This window comes from Pelophylax lessonae (genome assembly GCF_965119305.1).
Source record: "Pelophylax lessonae genome assembly, chromosome: 3".
In the NCBI taxonomy this organism is placed as follows: Eukaryota; Metazoa; Chordata; class Amphibia; order Anura; family Ranidae; genus Pelophylax; species Pelophylax lessonae.
The window spans coordinates 244,200,852-244,220,257 of NC_138770.1; the positions used below are offsets into that span (position 1 = coordinate 244,200,852).

Genomic DNA, 19,406 nt, shown 5'->3' on the forward strand with positions numbered 1-19,406 from the left:
TTAACTGACCACTGGGGGAGAGACAATGGAGGTATCTGTATCCCAGAATGGGCTTGGAAATAATAGAGAACCAAGACACACCAACCCCAGCCACTTTCTGTTCGTACAGAGCAACCATGTGGTAACACCATTAACTTCTGTGTGCAGGCAAGAGCATTAAACCAGCCAGCAATACTGCCAGTGCTAGGCAGGGGCATTTGTAGGCAGGTTGTTTATTTCTGCAATGGTTAGTTAGTGACTGGCCCAGGCTGAGGGGGAAAGAGTTAAGTATGCGTGTTCAGTTTCCTGGGCTTTTTGGATCCAGCCTACTCACCAGTGAAATACACCTGGGAGAAGGTTGGGTTCGAGGGTGAGTAGGCCACACCCATACATTAAGCAATATTGCCAGTGGCAAAGCTTTTTTTTCAGCAAAGTTGAGCTAGGTGTCAAAGAGTCAAAGTGTCAAAGAGATCAAAATATCTTGCAGAGAATTCACAAAAATGTCTGATATCACACCGCAACCTAACCACATCTCAAAGAAGATCATTTCCTCTAGATCACTTCTTCTTTAAGCACTTCCCATTAGAAAAGCAACTTTTCCATGGGCATTTATCAAGCATTCTTGAAGCTTTTTAAGTTCTTTATGAATACAACAAAATGCATCTTCGCCTAAGTGGACAAAAATCCTTGCACCGGCCCTACACAGAGACATTACTCAGCTGCATCTGGCTAAAGGTTTGTCTCTGATGGTACTTTTTGTACATCCTCTTCTGGCTCAGCAGGGAGATAAGTCTGGACCCTCAGTAGCCAGAGTGGCAGGACAGATTGTTCAGCTTGCCCAATAACAGTGAATGCCTTGGAGTGTGCATGGGTCATGGGCCTAAAACTCATGCTGCCTGCCAGTGGCAGGTTAGTGTCAATACTAAACTCAGCTGGACTTCAGCACAAAAAAGGGGGCATGAGCAACTTGTCTGTACTAACGAAGGGAGTGACAGGTAAGTATACTGCATTGCTAACATGATGCTCTGTATACCACCCCAGCATGTGACTGAAGCTGCTAAACAAGGTGATGTCTGAGGCAAAAGTCTCAGGATGCCTCATTAAGCATGTCAATATATTACTTGACTAATCTTCCGTATTCTGAGGGTAGTAGAGTTGGAGCCACATCTTAACTACTTGCCCACTGAGCCAATTCTGACTTTTCTCTCAGACATGTAAAAATCTGCATTTTTCCTAGCAAATTACAGAGAACTCCCAAACACGGTATTTGCGCAACAGCTTTTCAAATGAAATTTTTTTTGGAAAAAATACACTTTAATGAATTTTAGTGCACACAAATACAATATAACACCCATATTTCTGTAAAATATAAAATATGATATTATGCCAAGTAAATAAATGGCAAACAAGTCATGCTGTAAAATTGCCTGTGGAATGGCGACAAACTACAGTACATTAAATTATGCTTGAAAAGCCTTTACAGGTTACCAGTTTAGAGTTACACAAAGGTCTTACACTAGAATTATCTCTCTCACTCTGATGTCTGCGGCGATACCTCACGTATGTGGTGCATTCACAGTTTACATATGAGTTTGGGACTCATATGTGCGTGTTTGCATTTGCGCAATGGTATAAACAACATCCCTTGTGATAGCATGGGCCATAACGAGTCCTCTTTTTGGAAAGATTAGGGATCTGTTAGACCTCCATATCTCTCCTCTGGCCTCCAAAGCATCTTTTTAAACAGAACCTCAAAAAGAGACCCACCTAATGCCTTTAACCCTGATATAGGCGGTCCACAGGTTACGAGCATGATAGAGACTGTAGGTTTGTTCTTAAGTCGAATTTGTTTGTAAGTCAAAACAGTGCATTTGTAAGTGTAACTCCTGCCTACGCTGGGTTGTGGAATGTTCCGAGCGCTTTTGGGTGCACAGTCATGTTATCTGGGGCTCTTGTGGCCATGCAGTACTGCAGTGGGTGATGTATCCGGCGCTGCAAGTTGGCTGCTCGGTTGTATGTGGGACCAGCGTGGAGCACAAGCGGCTGGCATTGACATTCGTTCGTCAGTAGGAGTCGTTTATAACTCAGGTGTTCGTATCTCGGGAACTGCCTGTATCAGGTCATTAAAAATGTGTATCCTCCATTCAGGTCATTGTGGGTTTGGGGTCACACTGCAAGTCATCCACTGTTATCAATCTGTACTCAATCTCAACAACAAGTAGTAGACCAAGCAGAAGGCTTGGGTTGTAAGTGTGGATCAATGTTATTTAGTATGGAGAAAAATTTGTCCTTGCAGTAAAGGCGTCAATGGAAGGAAAAAGCTCCTCTGTTTTGGTGGTGTCACTGAAAGGAAAAAAAGCAACGTAGGTGTCACTGGAAGAGAAAATTGCCCCTGTTTTGGTGGTGTTTTTTTTTTCTGCTTATAAACTCCCCTGCCCCTAAACTACTGAAAATGCCTATAGTGTGCATTAGCACATATGCTAACATGAAGGGGAGTTTACAGGCAGAGACAAAAAAGCTCAAATGCCTGAAGAAGCAGCTTATCTGAGCTGCCGTGTGCCTACGTTTTAAGAGTCAGTGATTTGAATTTATTAGACAACCCTTAGTGCCACAAATTTATATAAAAAAAAAAGTTACATTTTACCTTTTCCTAGGATAAAAAAGGCAAAAACACATTTTTTTTAATTTACTGAAATCAAATCAGTTAAAAAATGTGATTCAATGTTAAATCAATAGCAAAAGAGTGCCTACTTAAATCTATGCATAAATATGTAAATATCATTCAAAAAAATATAGAAAACATCCATCATAAATAAAGTATAGTCCATAAAACATCTATAAGTCCATGATTAAACACCCAAAATGCAAATGAAGATCTTTCTGCCACCGTTGTGCTGATAAAGTGGAAATCAAAAACAACCAGTGATTGCTCCCATAAGAGAGCAGTTCATTGTCACAATCGATCCCTAAGATTAATGAAATATCGGAAACTGCTTTTGTTTAAACCATTCCAAACATCTGTCCTCATATTTGAATCCTGATCATAGATCCATACATCAATATGAATATGTGCATAGAAAAATAGGCTAACAATAGTGAAGTGCCACTTAAAAACTATTTCTTAAAAAAATAAAAGGTTACACCACACACATAGGAAGAAAAAATGCTGGCATGTCAAAAATCGCATAAAATGCAATGGATTCACACTCAGGTGCCACTAACTATGCACTCCCATAGCTCAAAAGTATCCAAGCATGATGACAACTAAGGATGGGCTTTATGTTTGAGTCTGAATGCATGGACACCCATGGCGCTCGGCGGAAAGCTTGCCCATCAACGAGCACCTTATAATGCACTACGCAATCACAATGCATTACGTGCTTGTGATTAGCCAAAGCATGCTGTCAGAGCCATGATTGGCCAAAGGCAGGGCACCTTTATCCAATCATGGCTCAGGGGCTAAGATCCTGACCCACACTATATAAGGCTGCTGGTGACATGGCAGCCATGTATAGTATGTTACAATAGGTAGGGATTAGGCAGGTAGTTAGTGGATAGTGTGTTTAGTCAGTTTAGTGCAGTCTGTGTAGTGTACAGGCATACTCCACTTTTAAAATGCATGAATATGTTGTAGTTCTGGGTCCCCTCTCGGTGCTCCCCAAGTTTTGTGTCCCTGTCACTTACAGTTCATGAGCAGTGCCATGTCAAGCTGACTTAGATTTCCCATAGATGTCAATGTTAAAGACAGGAAGCAGTGCTATGTCAAGCTGACCAAGATTTCCCATAGATGCCAATGTTAAATACAGGGAGCAGTGCCATGTCAAGCTGAAAAAATGACATGGACTTGCCCTTAAAATGGGGAGGGTGCTTTGGGGTGCCCATGTTGATTGGGACAAGGACCTCCTCCCGACAACCCTGGGTTGTGGTTGTTGAGGTCTGCAGGTTGAGGCTTATCGGAATCTGGAAGCCCCCTTTAACAGGGGGCCCCCAGATCCCACCCCCCCCCCCATGTGAATGGGTTTCGGGTACATCGTACCCGTACCCATTCACCAAAAAAGTGTAAAAAAAAGTAAAAACCACAGGAAACTGTTTTTGACAAGTCATTTATTAAAAAGAAAAAAAAATAGTGTCGCTCAATGTAAATCCATCATCAATCACGACGGCTGCTGAACCCGAAAAATAGAAAAAAAAATTTAAAAACGCTTCACCTCTTAAGAGGCTACCTGCTGTCCGCCTGATCTTCGGCTTTGACAGTTCTTTTATAGGCAAGGGGTGGGGCCACCCGGGTACGTCACCTGGTTATGTCACAGGATGTCACGGGTGATGAAGTCGGGTGGCCCCGTCCCTTGCCTATAAAAGAATTAACAAAGCCGAAGATTGGGCATACAGCAGGTAGTCTCTTAAGAGGCAAAGCGTTTTTTTACATTTTCTTCTATTTTTTGGGTCCGGCGGGTGTTTTGACTGATGATGGATTTACATCGAGGGACAATAATTTTTTTCTTTTTAATAAAGGACTTGTCAAAAACTGTGTTCTGTGGTTTTTACTTTTTACACTTTTTTGGTGAATGGGTACAGGTATGATGTACCCGATACCCATTCACATAGAAGGGGGCAGGGATCTTGGGGCCCCCTTGTTAAAGGGGGCTTCTACATTCCGATAAGCTCTCCACCCACAGACCCTGACAACCACAGCCCAGGGTTGATGGGAAAAGGCCTTTGTCCCTATCAACATGCCCCTCCTGCCCCTCCTGCCCCAAAACACCCACCCCCCCATATGTTGAGGGCATGTGGCCTGGTATGGTTCAGAAGGGGGAGGGGCGCTCGCTCCTCCCCCCTCTTTCCTGACCTGCCAGGCTGCATGCTCGGATAAGGGTCTGGTATGGATTTTGGAGGGGGCCCCATGCCATTTTTTTTAAATTTTGGCGTGGGGTTCCCCTCAAAATCCATACAAGACTCGAAGGGCCTGGTATGGACTAGGGGAGCCGGAAATACATTACAGCCACGAGCAAGTTTAAATGACATTTTTTCCTTTAGAAATGTCAGTGTTGCTGCAGCAGGCTCCATACATCGTACAAATGCACCACTTTACAGGCACATTAAGGGGACCCTCCAGGCACGATTTGGTAAAGGAATTTTTCTTTTTTATTGTTTCACTTTAGGCATCATTAAACTCACTGCTTCTTTAAAACGATTGTTTTTAAAAAAAATGTTTGCATTGATACAGTATCTCACAAAAGTGAGTACACCCCTCACATTTTTGTAAATATTTTATTATATCTTTTCATGTGACAACACTACAATGCAAAGTAGTGAACAGCTTGTATAACAGTGTAAATTTGCTGCCCCCTCAAAATAATTCAACACACAGCCATTAATGTCTAAATCGCTGGCAACAAAAGTGAGTACACCCCTAAGGTAAAATTTCCAAATTGGGCCCAAAGTGTCAATATTTTGTGTGGCCACCATTATTTTCCAGCACTGCCTTAACCCTCTTGGGCATGGAGTTCACCAGAGCTTCACAGGTTGCCACTGGAGTCCTCTTCCACTCCTCCATGATGACATCACAGAGCTGGTGGATGTTAGAAATCTTGCTCTCTTCCACCTTCCGTTTGAGGATGTCCCACAGATGCTCAGTAGGGTTTAGATCTGGAGACATGCTTGGCCAGTCCATCACCTTTACCCTCAGCTACTTTAGCGAGGCAGTGGTCATCTTGGAGGTGTGTTTGGGGTCGTTATCAATACTGCCATGTGGCCCAGTCTCCGAAGGGAGGAAATTATGCTCTGCTTCAGTATGTCACAGTACATGTTGGCATTCATGATTCCCTCAACAAACTGTAGCTCCCCAGTGCCGGTGTTCCGTGAAAAAACCCTACCCGTGAGAATGCCCTACCCTCGTCACTTCCGGTGCACCTACGTCATTGAACAACTGAGCAGCCTAGCAGTGCGCATGCTCTAAGCTCTGAAGGGTAGGGAATTCTGACGGGGTAGGGTTTTTTTTACGTTACACCGCATCAGCTGTTGCCGCGGTTACATGAAAACATCTCGGCTGCAACATGAAATCATCTCCGCTCCTACCCCTGTCATTTTCCTGAACTCGGCTACTAAATGTAAAAGCGGCGGCGGCTCTATGAAAATATAAATCACGGAGCCGAGATCTCCGTGATCTATATTTTCATACACCCGCCGCTTTTACATTTAGTAGCCGAGATCAGGGAAGTCTCAGGGGTAGGGGAGGAAATGATTTCTTGTTGCAGCGTAGATGTCTTCATGTAACCGCGGCAACAGCTGATGCGGTGTAACGTTACAACACACTACCATGAAAATTCCCTACCCTCCAGGACCTTCGAGCATGCGCACTGCTAGCCTGCTCAGCTGTTCTGTGACAGGAAGTGGCGAGGGTATGGAAATTTCACAAGGTATGGTTTTCTAACGTTACACCAGCACTCATGCAGCCCTAGACCATGACACTCTTACCACCATGCTTGACTGTGTGTTGAATTATTTTGAGGGGACAACAAATTTACACTGTTATACAAGCTGTACACTCACTACTATACATTGTAGCAAAGTGTAATTTCTTCAGTGTTGTCACATAAAAAGATATAATAAAATATTTACAAAAATGTGAGGGGTTTTGTGAGACACTGTACAAGTTCCCCAGGGCAGTACCCAGGTCCCCATACACTTTTTATGGCAATAACTTGCATATAAGCCCTTAAAATGAGGACTTTTTATATTTCATGTTCGTGTCCCATAGACTTAAACCACTTAAGGACCAGGCCTATTTCTGACACTTGTTGTTTACAAGTTAAAATGAGTATTTTTTGCTAGAAAAATACTTAGAACCCCCAAACATTATATATATATATATATATATATATATATATATATATATATATATATTTAGCAAAGACTCTGGAGAATAGCTGTCGTTGCAATATTTTTCATCACGCGGTATTTGCGCAGTGGTCTTTCAAACGCAATTGTTTTAGAGAAAATTTATTTCACTGCATTTTAAAAAAACTAAACAGTAAAGTTAGCCTAGTTTTTTTCTATAATGTGAAAGATAATGTTACGCCAAGTAAATAGATACCCAACATGTCATGCTTCAAAGTTGTGCGACAAACATTGGTACTTCAAAATCTCCATAGGCGACATTTTAAAAATGTCTACAGGTTACCAGTTTAGAGTTACAGAGGAGTTCTAGGGCTATAATTATTGCTCCCACTCTAACAATGGCGGGGATACCTCACATGTGTGGTTTGAACACTATTTACATATGGGGGCGTGACTTGCGTATGCGGTCAATTCTGCGCGCAAGCTCCGAGGGACGGGGCGCTTTAAATTTTTTTTTCTTTTTTTTTTTATTATTTATTTTGCCTTTTATTTTTTATTTTTACACTGTCCCTTTATTGTGAGATCTGGGGTCAAAAAGATCTCACATTTTCACTAAATAGCAAAAAAAATATATAAATTTTCATCATGAAAAAAATGGGCCCCTTAAGGCCGTTGGGAGGAAATGAGGTATGACGTCACTATGGTCCTCCAAGGCCATAGAGTCGAGTGGGGGCCAGCTTACCACTTGACTTCCTGCCTTGGAGGGGATAGGACCGGATCCTTTCCCCCACTACCGATGGCTCCGATAAATGGGAAAAACGACCGGGAAGCGCCGCCGCCCTAAAAAGTGATCCCGTGGCAAATCCGATGCTGGGGCTAATTTTATGTGAAAGAGGACCACCTACCCAGTAAAAAAATACTGGGTTTATGGCAGCTATCTGCTTCCATACACTCAGTATTTAATGTCAAAGTAGCGACGTAAAACTGCGGCAGGCGGTCCGGATGTGGTTAATAGAGTTCGCATTTTTGCTAGAACTTTTTTCCTGTTCGAGATGTTCTGGTGCAAACTGAACAGGGGGGTGTTCAACCCATCCCTAATGACAACATAGGAAATCTGCCCTACTCGTACTGTATGAGTTTCTTCTGAATGACTTCCTTTGGGGCCCTGAGAAAGCACTTTCAGACTTTCCGTTATACTTGGGGGTCAATTGATTGCTATTGGTTTAACATTGCATGTTTAATATTTATGAGCTGGCTTCCAATTTATTCCTTTTTTTGGATTTTGTATAATTATTACTTGGGCACAGCACAATCATTTTGTGTTTATTAGGCTAAAACCTCATATGCTAAAGTCAATTAGATGATACCTTGTGTGTTGCATATCACCACTGCTCTTTGCACTTCTGTACTGATTACGCCTGAAGTGAACTTTTTTCTTTCTCTTTTTCTTTGGCAGCTTCAACTTCCGGGCTCTGCGATGGACTCGAGCCATGATGTTTGCGATTAATGAAATTAATCAGCGCAAGGACATCCTGCCAAAAATAACCCTGGGGTACCAGATATTTGACACATGTTTTACTATATCCAAATCAGTAGAAGCAACTTTAACATTCCTAACTGGGCAGAATGAAACCCATCCAAACTTTAGGTGCAGTGCCGGAGCTCCCCTGGCTGCTGTGATTGGAGCAGGGGGGTCTGCGTTATCCATTGCTACAGCCAGAATACTGGGGTTGTACTATTTCCCACAGGTAACATGGTTATGGTCTTTATGATCTAATGTTTGTAGCTTTGTGGATATGTGTTTGTCTCTAAAACGCTAATACAGCAGCAATAATTATTAGAAGACACTTTTTTTGTCTCCTTAAAGCATTTAGAGACAAAATACAGGACACGTAATCTAAAGTTAGTTTTTCTTTCAGAAGTAGACTGGTTGAGGCTGGGCAGGCAATGTAAAATCTACTTGGTCACAAATACCTGCTCTTCAGATACCTGCTAAACTTGCCACATTACTAAACAGGACTAACGCTAGGTTTGCACCTATGTGTTTGTTGCAGCTCACGTTTAAGCGGGCACAGCAGCCTATTTATTTGAAAAGTCTGCTGTAGCTATGGGATATGCAAGATTCCTTCACTTTTCTAAACGCTGCTGAACGGAAACCACATGCCATTTTGGCACCTGTGATTTCCTGCACCTGAAAACATACTGCGTTTTCAGATGCATGGGGGTGCTGTTAAGAATGAATGGCAGCCCCTATGTGTCTGCAAAGAAACAGGGCATTTTGGCTTCGGGTGATTGCGGGTATGGGAATGGGTGTGATTTACATGCTGTCCCGCACCCACAATCATCTGCAACAGAGTGAACCTAGCCTAAGCAAGTGAAATCCATGGGTGTATGGACCCCCAGATTAATATTATTTTTATACAGGATTTAAAAAGTGCCAAGAAATTGATTTGTAACTCCTACAATTCTCTACCTCAAAGCAGCTGCTGTAACATACTGTAGCTATTACACTGTTAATATTATTATTACTACACAGGATAATATAGCACCAACAGTTTGTGTAGCACTTTACAGAATAAAGGAAGACACTACAGTTTACAATAAAAAAGACAATACAATTTGATACAAGAGGATTAGGAGGGCCCACTCATTAGAACTTCCAATCTAAGATACTTTCATATTTGTATTGCTTACTGTGCGGGAGCTTATTGATAACAGGGCATTCAATATGTATGGCTAAAGGGCCAGCCAAATTATAAACAGAGAGTCTCTATCTGTGATTTAACCCTGGTTCACACTAGTGCTGCTATGAAATCAATATACTTCAGCATGATTTCACATCTGCCCAATGAGTGTGATTTAGATCTCTGATTTCATTACAGTTTGCAACTTCATTTAACAGAGGTCAATGCAAGTCACAATGAAATCATAAAAAAGTAATGCAGGAACCTTTTTCAAAGTCGCTGTGACTTGAGTGGCAATGATTTAAATGGTTCCATTTCCGGCAATGGGGTGTGACTTGTCATGCAATTTTCAACTGTCAAATTGCATAATAAATCACATTGGTGGGAACCAGGGCTTAGGGGAGTAAAATCAAATACACCGGCCGAATGTCAGACGGCATCGGGTGGTTCAATAGAAACCGACATTCGCCCCATCTTTACTGTAGTTGGTCCGACTGTGGAAGGGGCATGACCTGAAAAAGATCTGTCAATCAACTCCCAATCAGCGCTCTCAGGCAATGGCTAAGAGTACTGACTGGATTGTGCTGGTGGAACACAATAGAACAGCAGGGGAGATTGCTGTACTAACGTCAGGTAGTTAGTACATTGGTTCCTCCTGAGTTGTGTTTTTTTTTTTTTTCATTCAGCCCTGCTGGGTTTACCGATAAAAAAAAAAAAAAAAAGGGAAAAAAAAAACTACTAGTGTGTACGAGGCTTAAGTTAAATCTCAAACAAAAGGATAAAAAATCAGCCTACAGGACATTACTTACCTTCAGTAACATGTGTCTCTTGTGCTGCTGTGTCCTTGTTTGGCCAAAATCTTCCCCCTCCGATGATCCCTCTTTCATAGAAGCTGTAGAAATGGCTTCAATGAATAGAGGAGTGGCATGGAGGGGGAAGAAATAGTTTTGAAATACAGGAAAGAGAGTGATAAACTGTGGCAGTGGGTTCATAAGGGGTGCAGGGGCGCTGCCCCCCCCTAGTTTGCATGAGGGGCGCTGGACTAATGGCTTTCTATGAGGTCTTTCATTTTTTTTACAAGCACGTGACTAGAGCCTGAGGCTCTAATTGGCTTGCAAAAGGTTGTAAGCCAATGCGCCCCAAATCCTCCCACTTTTATTACTAGCAAATCAATATTCGCCATTGGATTCCGACTTCTCATCTCGGCCAATCAGGACCGGATATAAAGAAGAACAGGTTAGCTGGGTGAAAGGTGGGGAAGCCGTGATGCCATGACCACTGGAGGGGTGAGTGCGGACCTGGGGGGGTTTGTTTCCCCCCCAAAAAATGTGAACACACGAACACCTGATGTTCGAGTCAAACTTACATTGGACTCGAACATCCAGCCCATCCCTACTCTTGAGCTAAATCGGGGTTTATCCACATAATCAAGGGTAGAACATTAGTGTTTTTTCTTAATATGGATTTACTATATACTGGTCCACATATAAAGCTTATTTATAGTATTTTAGTGCTCCCTGTTCCTATCTCATTCTGTATTTATCAAAATTTTCCTTAAAAATGATGATTCACAGAATAATCCCTTTTTTACATGAATGGTTTTTTATCAAAAGCTAAAAATAAACTTAAATTTACCCATAATCCAAGTATGTGGATATGGATCCATTTATGAGAAATGTCCTTCTCAAAAAGTAGTTAAAGTGTTACTAAACTCACAATAGTAAAATCAATGTGTATATGCAGTAAAGCATACTTGTTATATTCACCTGAACATAAGGGGTTAATCCTCTGCATTGTGTAAAAAGGCTGCTTGATCCTGTCTTCTCTGATCCTCCACTTCTTCCACTGTCCCCAATCCACCTCCTAAAAGAACAGAGCCTTGCGGGCTCTCTGCACATGCTCGGTTTGGTCTGTATTGCTAGAGAGGTTCTTTTTTCTTCGGAGAGTGCATGTGTACAACAGAGGGCCAATCAGCACTGTCTAGACAGAGGGTCAGGAGTCCTGCATCCTCATAGGACAGTCAGAGTAGAATGAACACTCCTCCTACAAGTTTTAACCAGACACTGATAGAAATCAGAAGATACTGCTATATAGTGCTGATGAGAAAATGTATTTCGCAGTTAATATTTACTAAAATAATTTCATTTCCATGTTCTGTGTACTGTGGAAGACCAGATATAGTGAATGCAGGGTCCGGGGTTTAATATCACTTTAAGTGTCTGCAGAATGTTTTCTTTTACAAATGGAAAGTTGTACAGTACATGCACAAAGCTGTATCAGCTGCTTTTAACTGTTCAATCAGCCAGTTATAAAAGTTGTAAGTAGAAACAATTATCAGTGTCTCCAGTGTTGAAAGGATACAAGTTTATTATTGGGTTACTTCCATCCAAAGTTCACCACATTTTCTCATAAACATTTTGAATACAAGATAATATCCACAGCCTTTCTCCGGACTGGGAAATCCTTGTGCACCCTATTCTTTAGAGCTACATGAATTGCACTAAGGGTCCTTTCACACGGGCTTTACGCCCTGCGGACTCCATTTTGCTCAGCGGCGATCGTTCCGCCAATCCCCGCTGAGCAGGAGAAGGACAGCTCTGTCTCCGCTTACTTTGCAAATCCCTGCTCTCCTCTATCAGAGATCAGATGAAAACGGACCGCCTGTCCGTTTTAATCCAATCCGATCCTCCAGACGGATGGAAAATAGGGTTTCCATCTGTCTGGATTTCACGGACCGCATCGGAGAGCAGCGGGTTTCAGCAGAGATGTCACCGCTAACATCCGCTGCTCCATAGAGGTACATGAAGCATCCGATCAGGTCCGCCTGAAAAACTCACAGCGGACCTGATTGGAAAGCCCGTGTGAAAGGGGCCCAGTGAGGGTTCCTGCAATTAGCTGCGAGAGGCAACGCCATTGAAAACAATAGGAGGCAGCTAGTTCCCTCAACTAACATGCCCATTCACATATAATTGCTCATGCAGCCCTCACATGCAAGTGATCGTCTCTGGACAAACACTGCCTGCATCAAGGGCTGATCACTCGCTTGTACCAATTAAATCAATGTGCCACGCTAGTGAACCTTAAACAATGATTTAAACATACATCCTCTTTTTGTGTATCCAATAAATAATAAAACTGATTTAAAGCATTTTTATGAAATACCCAGTAAATAAAAAAACCTGTGTCCTTGCAGATACAGTGATATATATCACATATAATAGTGCAGTCATTATTTTAAATCCGGTGATAATATTCAAAGCTATACTGCCATCCACCAAAATTTGCTGCTTGTAGTTCTCTAATGGTCTTTATTAGTGACTAAGTGCCAATTCACACTACTCCGACTTGTCAGGCGACTTGGAACCGTTCTAATAGGAGCGACTCGGGTCGCTCCGACTTAGAAAAAGGTTCCTGCACTACTTTTGGCCGAAGTCGGAGCGACTTGCATTGACTTCCATTATGTGAAGTCAGTGCAAGCCGCCCCAAAGTCGTGTCTCCATAGTGTGAACCGACTCTGAAGGGGATAATTTTGGGACTTTAAATGAGGCACAAGATACTGGACCAAGCACCTACATCCCTATTGGAAATTGGAAACAAGAAAAGTTTGAGACTTTAAATGAGGCGTGTGATACGGTCGTTAGAGTAAAAACATAATGGCATATTTATTGTTGCAATAATGGTACATAAGACATATAATCAAGATAAAAATCTCGGTAATAAATAGAAAGATATGAGCTAATATACATATTCCAGTATCACAATTTAATACATTGTTGCACACAGTAAAGTAGTATGACTGTAGATACACATAAATCATAGAACTGCATCAAAGTAGGCTCAACGCGTTTCTGTGGACTGTATTCCACTTCATCAGGAGCAATATGATGCATATCTGCAAAAAAACACGTATATCAAAGAAATACCAATGTGGTATAATGGTTATAGCAGGGGGAAAGAACAACTCCAATCAACTTACAATATAGCTCAAATCCTGCAAAACATGCTGACATAAATGCTGGACACGGCAGAAGAATGGTCTTTATTAGTGTATCACCACCCTCGTGCTTCCCTGTTATGGGTATGCTCTCACCTTGCTGTGTGACCTCACACTTTAGTTTGGTCAAAAGAAGCTTTTTAGCTTCTCTAGGGCTAAAGTGTAAGTGATCTGTGTCTCCTTCCATCAGATGGCATATGCAAAGAAAAAACACCAATAGTGCTTATACCTTAAAAACGATCCATCTATATTAAAAACATTTTGGGAAAATGTACTCTTTAAAAAATGTACATTTTAAAGGTGCTTTCAATGCACCACTCTGTACACGCTTCAATTGAGAGATGAAACAAAGAAAAAGAGAGATAAAAGGTAAATTTTACCTATATTTAGACATTTTGCATTTATTTTTATAAACATGTGAGTTTAGTGTCAGCAAAATTGGTTGTACATCATGTCATTGCCATTGGCTCTCAGGTGTCTTTGCCTATCTAGTAAGGAGTGCTATAAAACCCTTGGTGCACTGCAAGCCTTCATACACACATGCATGTCTGCATCTAGTTCCCATGTCTACTAAGCATGCTTAAGGTAGCATAATGCAAAACTAAGAATTTTCTATTTTTTTTTACAGGTGGGATACGCTTCCTCCTGCTCTGTGCTCAGTGATAAATTTCAGTTTCCATCCTTTCTGCGCACTATACCCAGTGATTTAGCCCAGTCCAAAGGCTTTGCTGATCTAGTAACATATTTTGGATGGACATGGGTGGGTACAATAGCAGCAGATGATGACTACGGCAAATATGGTATCAAAGTTTTCAAAGAAGAGGTAGAAAAACATGGCGTGTGTATTGCTTTTTCTGAAACACTTCCTCGGATCTACAACAAAGAAACGATAGATACTATTGTTAAAACAATACGTCAATCATCAGCCAATGTCATTGTCATCTTTTCTTCAGACATTGATCTTAGTCCATTAATGGAAGCCCTAGCAGAAACCAATATCACTGGAAAAACATATATCGCAAGTGAGGCCTGGACTACATCAGCTCTGATAGCTAAGCCACAGTATTTCTCATTTCTTGGAGGAACAATTGGTTTTGCAATCAATAGAGCAGAAATACCAGGATTTGAAGATTTCCTCATGGACATACATCCAGAACATGGCACTGGCACTGATGACCTAGTCTATGAGTTCTGGGAAGAGGCCTTTAACTGTACCTGGCCCACCCAGAGAGCAGCCTTTTATACCAATATCACTATAGAAGCAATTGTTGCAGGTCGAAAAAGAAATATTTCTCCAAAGCTATGCACTGGAAAAGAGAAACTTTCTGATATTTCTAACACATACAAGGATGTGTCAGAGCTTCGGATCACATACAGTGTTTATAAAGCTGTGTACACCATTGCTAATGCTCTCCATGATTTAGATATATGCGTTAAAGGGTCAGGGCCTTTTCCTGGTCATGAATGTGCAAATTTGCTTGATTTTGAGCCATGGCAGGTAAGTGTTCTGTAGATTTGATACTCATGAATATTTTGAGATGGAAGTCAGAGTAGTGTAAAAATTTTCAGAAAGTAATTTTTGAAGATTGGGGAAAGGGGGCTCACATCAATGGTCAAATATAACACTGACCATGCTTGGTACATGACTGGGGCCTGTCCTATGATGCAAGTCTCTGTTGGGAAAGAATAGTCTTGACTGTCAGAGTGTATTCTCTTTATTGTCCTAAGAGCCTCTTTTTACTAAGATTTAAAATGATAAAAAGTCTAAAATTTTGTGTTGCCATCAGAACAGAAATAGAACCGAAATCTTCCAATAGGCATACTTTTTCTAGTGACAACAGTATATGAGGGGTTTTCCTTACTTTGGAGTGACTTCCCGTCTTTTCCTGTTGTGTCTACAGGACAGGAAGTAAAGGGAAATTTCTCTAAAGGGATACAGACAGACAAAGTAAAATGGTCAGGGATTAAAACTAGTTCCTTCTTTACCCAAAAGTTTTTGATTTAATATATACTTTAACTATGCTCTGATATTATAGTTTATGTATGATTAAGGGCAAAATTACTTATTAGTGTTCTATTATTTTAAAAATGAACCAGATATCTGCATTATGGCTTTCTGGGTAAGCAAATTATCATAATATTTCACTTAACCAGAAAGCCATAATGCAGAATAATAAAGCTGTGCATGGAAAAAAAACTAATTGAAACTCTCTTTAGTTAAACTAAAGTGAATAGGTTGCTTGGGGTTAATGTAATTTTTAGTTTTTACATTTTACAGCTTTTAGGCTTTGCTCTACTTAATAATAAATAATAACATTACTAGCACATGGCTGCATTTTGCCCCTTGTGTGCCGTCGAGATATCTTGTGGGTAATTTCCCAGTTATCCCCATTACACTATGCTCTCCACCTTCCCACTTCTTCCCCCCCTTCCCACCCCACCTACTTCCCTGTGGACTAGTGACCATTATGGGTTGGTTCAATGGCGGTCATATGATGACTACCATTATGGGTTGGTTCGATGGAGGTCATATGATGACAAAGGTAATCACTGTAAAAGATACAGTGGCCTCCACCTCAGTTCGATGTAATATTTTCTCCAGAAAAGGGTGATTTGTGAATTTAGGGTATTCTGCATAGGTGTTTCTTGAGGGAAATGCTTTGAGTTGAAACGTGTACAGAGTTTGTTGGCAGACACCAGCCAACTGCCATTTTAAAAAAGATTGCATTTCAGTGAGGTACAGTGCTTTTCTCAGAATAGGGTAAGCAATGATTTTGGGCATACTTGGAGGTCCTCAATGAATAAAATGTTCAGCTTGAGACCAGAACCTGGATAGCATCAAAGAAAATAAGAGGCAGAGTAACAGTAAAAAAAGGTGAAAGATGATAATAGATGCTTTTTATTGCTAAAAAAAAGTTTAAAGAGGAGAAAGATGCTGGCAGCTGAAATAAATTTTACTTCTTTTGTGGGTCCCTGATATTCTGTGAGGTCTAGGATAGTGCTTTATTTGGGTGCTGTACATATTGTCTTTAGCACTACTGAATAAGCCTACATACATAGCTATTAGTTCGTGAGGCATGCTTGGTACATACTATACAATTCCAGCAATGTAAGGATCTCCTCAGTGAATTTAAATATTTTTACATTAAGATTTACACCAGAAAAGTTAGTTTTACTGAGGGAAAATATAACTTTTGCCTTCTTTCATCTCCATAGGGTTTATTTTCATTTTTTCTGCTTTTCTACAGCTTATGTACTATTTGAAGAACACCAAATTTTCAGTCTTCACAAATGAATCTCTCAGATTTGATGACGCAGGAGATGTGGATGGCTATTACGATATTTTAAATTGGCAGAGGCACGATAATAATACTCTATCATTTGTTAAAATAGGACATTACAAAGCTTCTGCAGGACGTAGTGAGCTCAAAATAGATAACAGCTCAATATTTTGGAATACACCAAATAGCCAGGTAGGTGTTATCAATATTAAAAAAAATAGATTGCCAAGAAACATATTTTAGTCTGCATTTTCTATATATACAGCCTTGACCAAAAGCTTTGAGAATGACACAAATATTAATTTTTCACAAAGTCCGCTGCCTCAGTTTTTATGATGGCAATTTGCATATACTCCAGAATGCAATGTAAATTGCAATTAATTGCAAAGTCCCTCTTTGCCATCAAAATGAACTTAATCTTATAAAAAAACATTTCCACTGCATTTGTGAAGGCTTCTGGGCATCCAAAAAAGTCTAGCATGTGCCAGGACCATCTCAGCTGTGGGATCGGGGCACGACCAGTGCAGAGCTTGCTCAGGAATGGCAACAGGCAGGTGTGAGGGCATCTGCATGCACAGTGAGGTGAAGACTTTTGGAGTATGGCCTGGTGTCAAGAAGGGCAGCAAAGAAGCCACTTCTCTTCAGAAAAAAAACCTTCAGAGACAGACTAATATTCTGCAAAAGGTACAGGGATTGGACTGCTGAGGACTGGAGCAAAGTCTTTTTCTCTGATGAATCCCCTTTCCGATTGTTTGGGGCATCCAGAAAACCTTGTCTAGAAAAGAAAAGGTGGGCGCTACCATCAGTCATTTGTCATGCAAACAGTAAAGCATCCTGAGACCTTTCATGTGCAGGGCTGCTTCTCAACCAAGGGAGTGAGCTCACTCACAATTTTGCCTGAGACCACAGCCATGAATAAAAAATGACACAAAAACATCCCCCCAAGAGCAACTTCTATGCATCCAAGAAAAGTTTGGTGACAAAAAATGCCTTTTCCAGCATGATGGAAATTTGGGGAACAAAACATCATCATTTTGGGTCCATGGCCAGGAAACTCCCTAGACCTTAATCCCATTGAGAACTTGTGGCCAATATTTAAGAGGCGGGAGAACAAAAAAAAAAACCCACAAATTCTGACAAACTCCAAGCTCTGATTATGCAAGAATGGGCTGCCATCAGTCAGGATGTGGCCCAGAAGTTGATTGATAGCATGCCAGGGTGAATTGCAGAGGTATTGAAAAAGAAAGGTCAACACTGCAAATATTGACTCTTTGCATAAACTTAAAGTAATTGTCAATAAAAGCCTTTGACTCTAATGAAATGCTTGTAATTATATTTCAGTATATCATAGTAACATCTCACAAAAAGATCTAAAAACACTAAAGCATCAGACTTTGTGAAAATTATTATTTATGTTATTCTCAAAACTTTTGGCCATGGCTGTAGTACATCGTCACTGAAAGTTCACAGAAACTGCTAACATTTTTATAATTTTTTCATGTAGCATTAAGAGAAATTGCCCTCCAAAATGGTCAACTAACTAATACAGCTCTAATCCCACTTTCACATACTGTATGTATCTGTTTATGTGCTTTGTTGAAAAGAGCCTTTTTTTTTTTGTTAGAAAGCTGAATAGCTCATACTGCTATTTACACATGCAACTGAATGTGTTAGAGGAGTGACTTAAAACCCCTACTTCCCACCTCTCCCCACCATCTCTGTTCAGATAACCAAAGAGTCCAGTTAGAGGTATCATGTGGCTCTTTAACGAAAGATAACTAAGGCAGACATGATACATAATATATATAAAAATCTGTATACAGAATTCAATTTTAAATACCCACCATAGCATACATACCTGTACATATATATTAAAATTAATTTTATTAAATATTTGTAAGATTAAAATACATACAAGAAAATCCCAGCAATGTAAGCAAAAGTGAGATGAAGGCCCCGTTGTTAATTAATAGTAATAGACCACTCTGTAATACTATAAACAGGGGTCTGCAGCAGGGGTCTGCTCCCAAAAATAAAGAGGAATGTTAATAACTAAAAATTACACCATGTCTTCTGAATTGCAATAATTTTCATCCTGGTAATTTATCTTGTTCCTCTGCTGGCAGAATTTATATGGCTGATGGTATAATAGCCTCAAACTAAACATGTGAAAAGCCAGGGCAGTTGTGTTTTATCAGTTCATTTACAATAATAGTAATAATAATGTACTTTATTTTATATAGCTCCTTTTAAGAGCCCATTCACACTAGGGCGACTTATGAGGCGACTTGTGTCGCCCCAGGTCGCTTTACATAACAAAAGCAATGTTAATAAATCAGTGCCGTCTTAATTGGCACTACTGAAGTCGCTCCGACTTCAGAAAAGGGTCCTGTACTACTTTGAGGTGACCTGTGATCCGACCTGCCCCATATACTTCAAAAGGGAGTCACCTCCTTATCTTAATTGACATGACTTGTGATCCGACTTTCCATAAAAATGGTATTGAACAAGAAAAAAAGAGCATTTTTCTTATAATTTTTATTACAACAGGAATATGGCTCCTCTCCACCTGGCCGTTTTTCTTGCAGGCATTTATCGGGCATTTTTGGAGGCAGGCATGACTTTTTTTGG

The 19,406-nt window shown here is 40.6% G+C and overlaps 1 protein-coding gene across 1 annotated transcript in view; it reads left to right on the forward strand.

Annotated features, from left to right (window-relative positions):
• LOC309551204 (vomeronasal type-2 receptor 1-like) overlaps positions 1-19,406 on the forward strand; it is a gene marked incomplete at both ends in the record, with an annotated part of 108,768 nt that overhangs the window by 74,898 nt on the left and 14,464 nt on the right. The window contains 3 exons of the mRNA XM_082251702.1: positions 8,273-8,564; positions 14,123-14,992; positions 16,743-16,967. Of these exons, the coding sequence (XP_082107828.1) occupies positions 8,273-8,564; positions 14,123-14,992; positions 16,743-16,967 (1,387 nt within the window). The remainder of the gene's footprint in view (positions 1-8,272; positions 8,565-14,122; positions 14,993-16,742; positions 16,968-19,406) is intronic.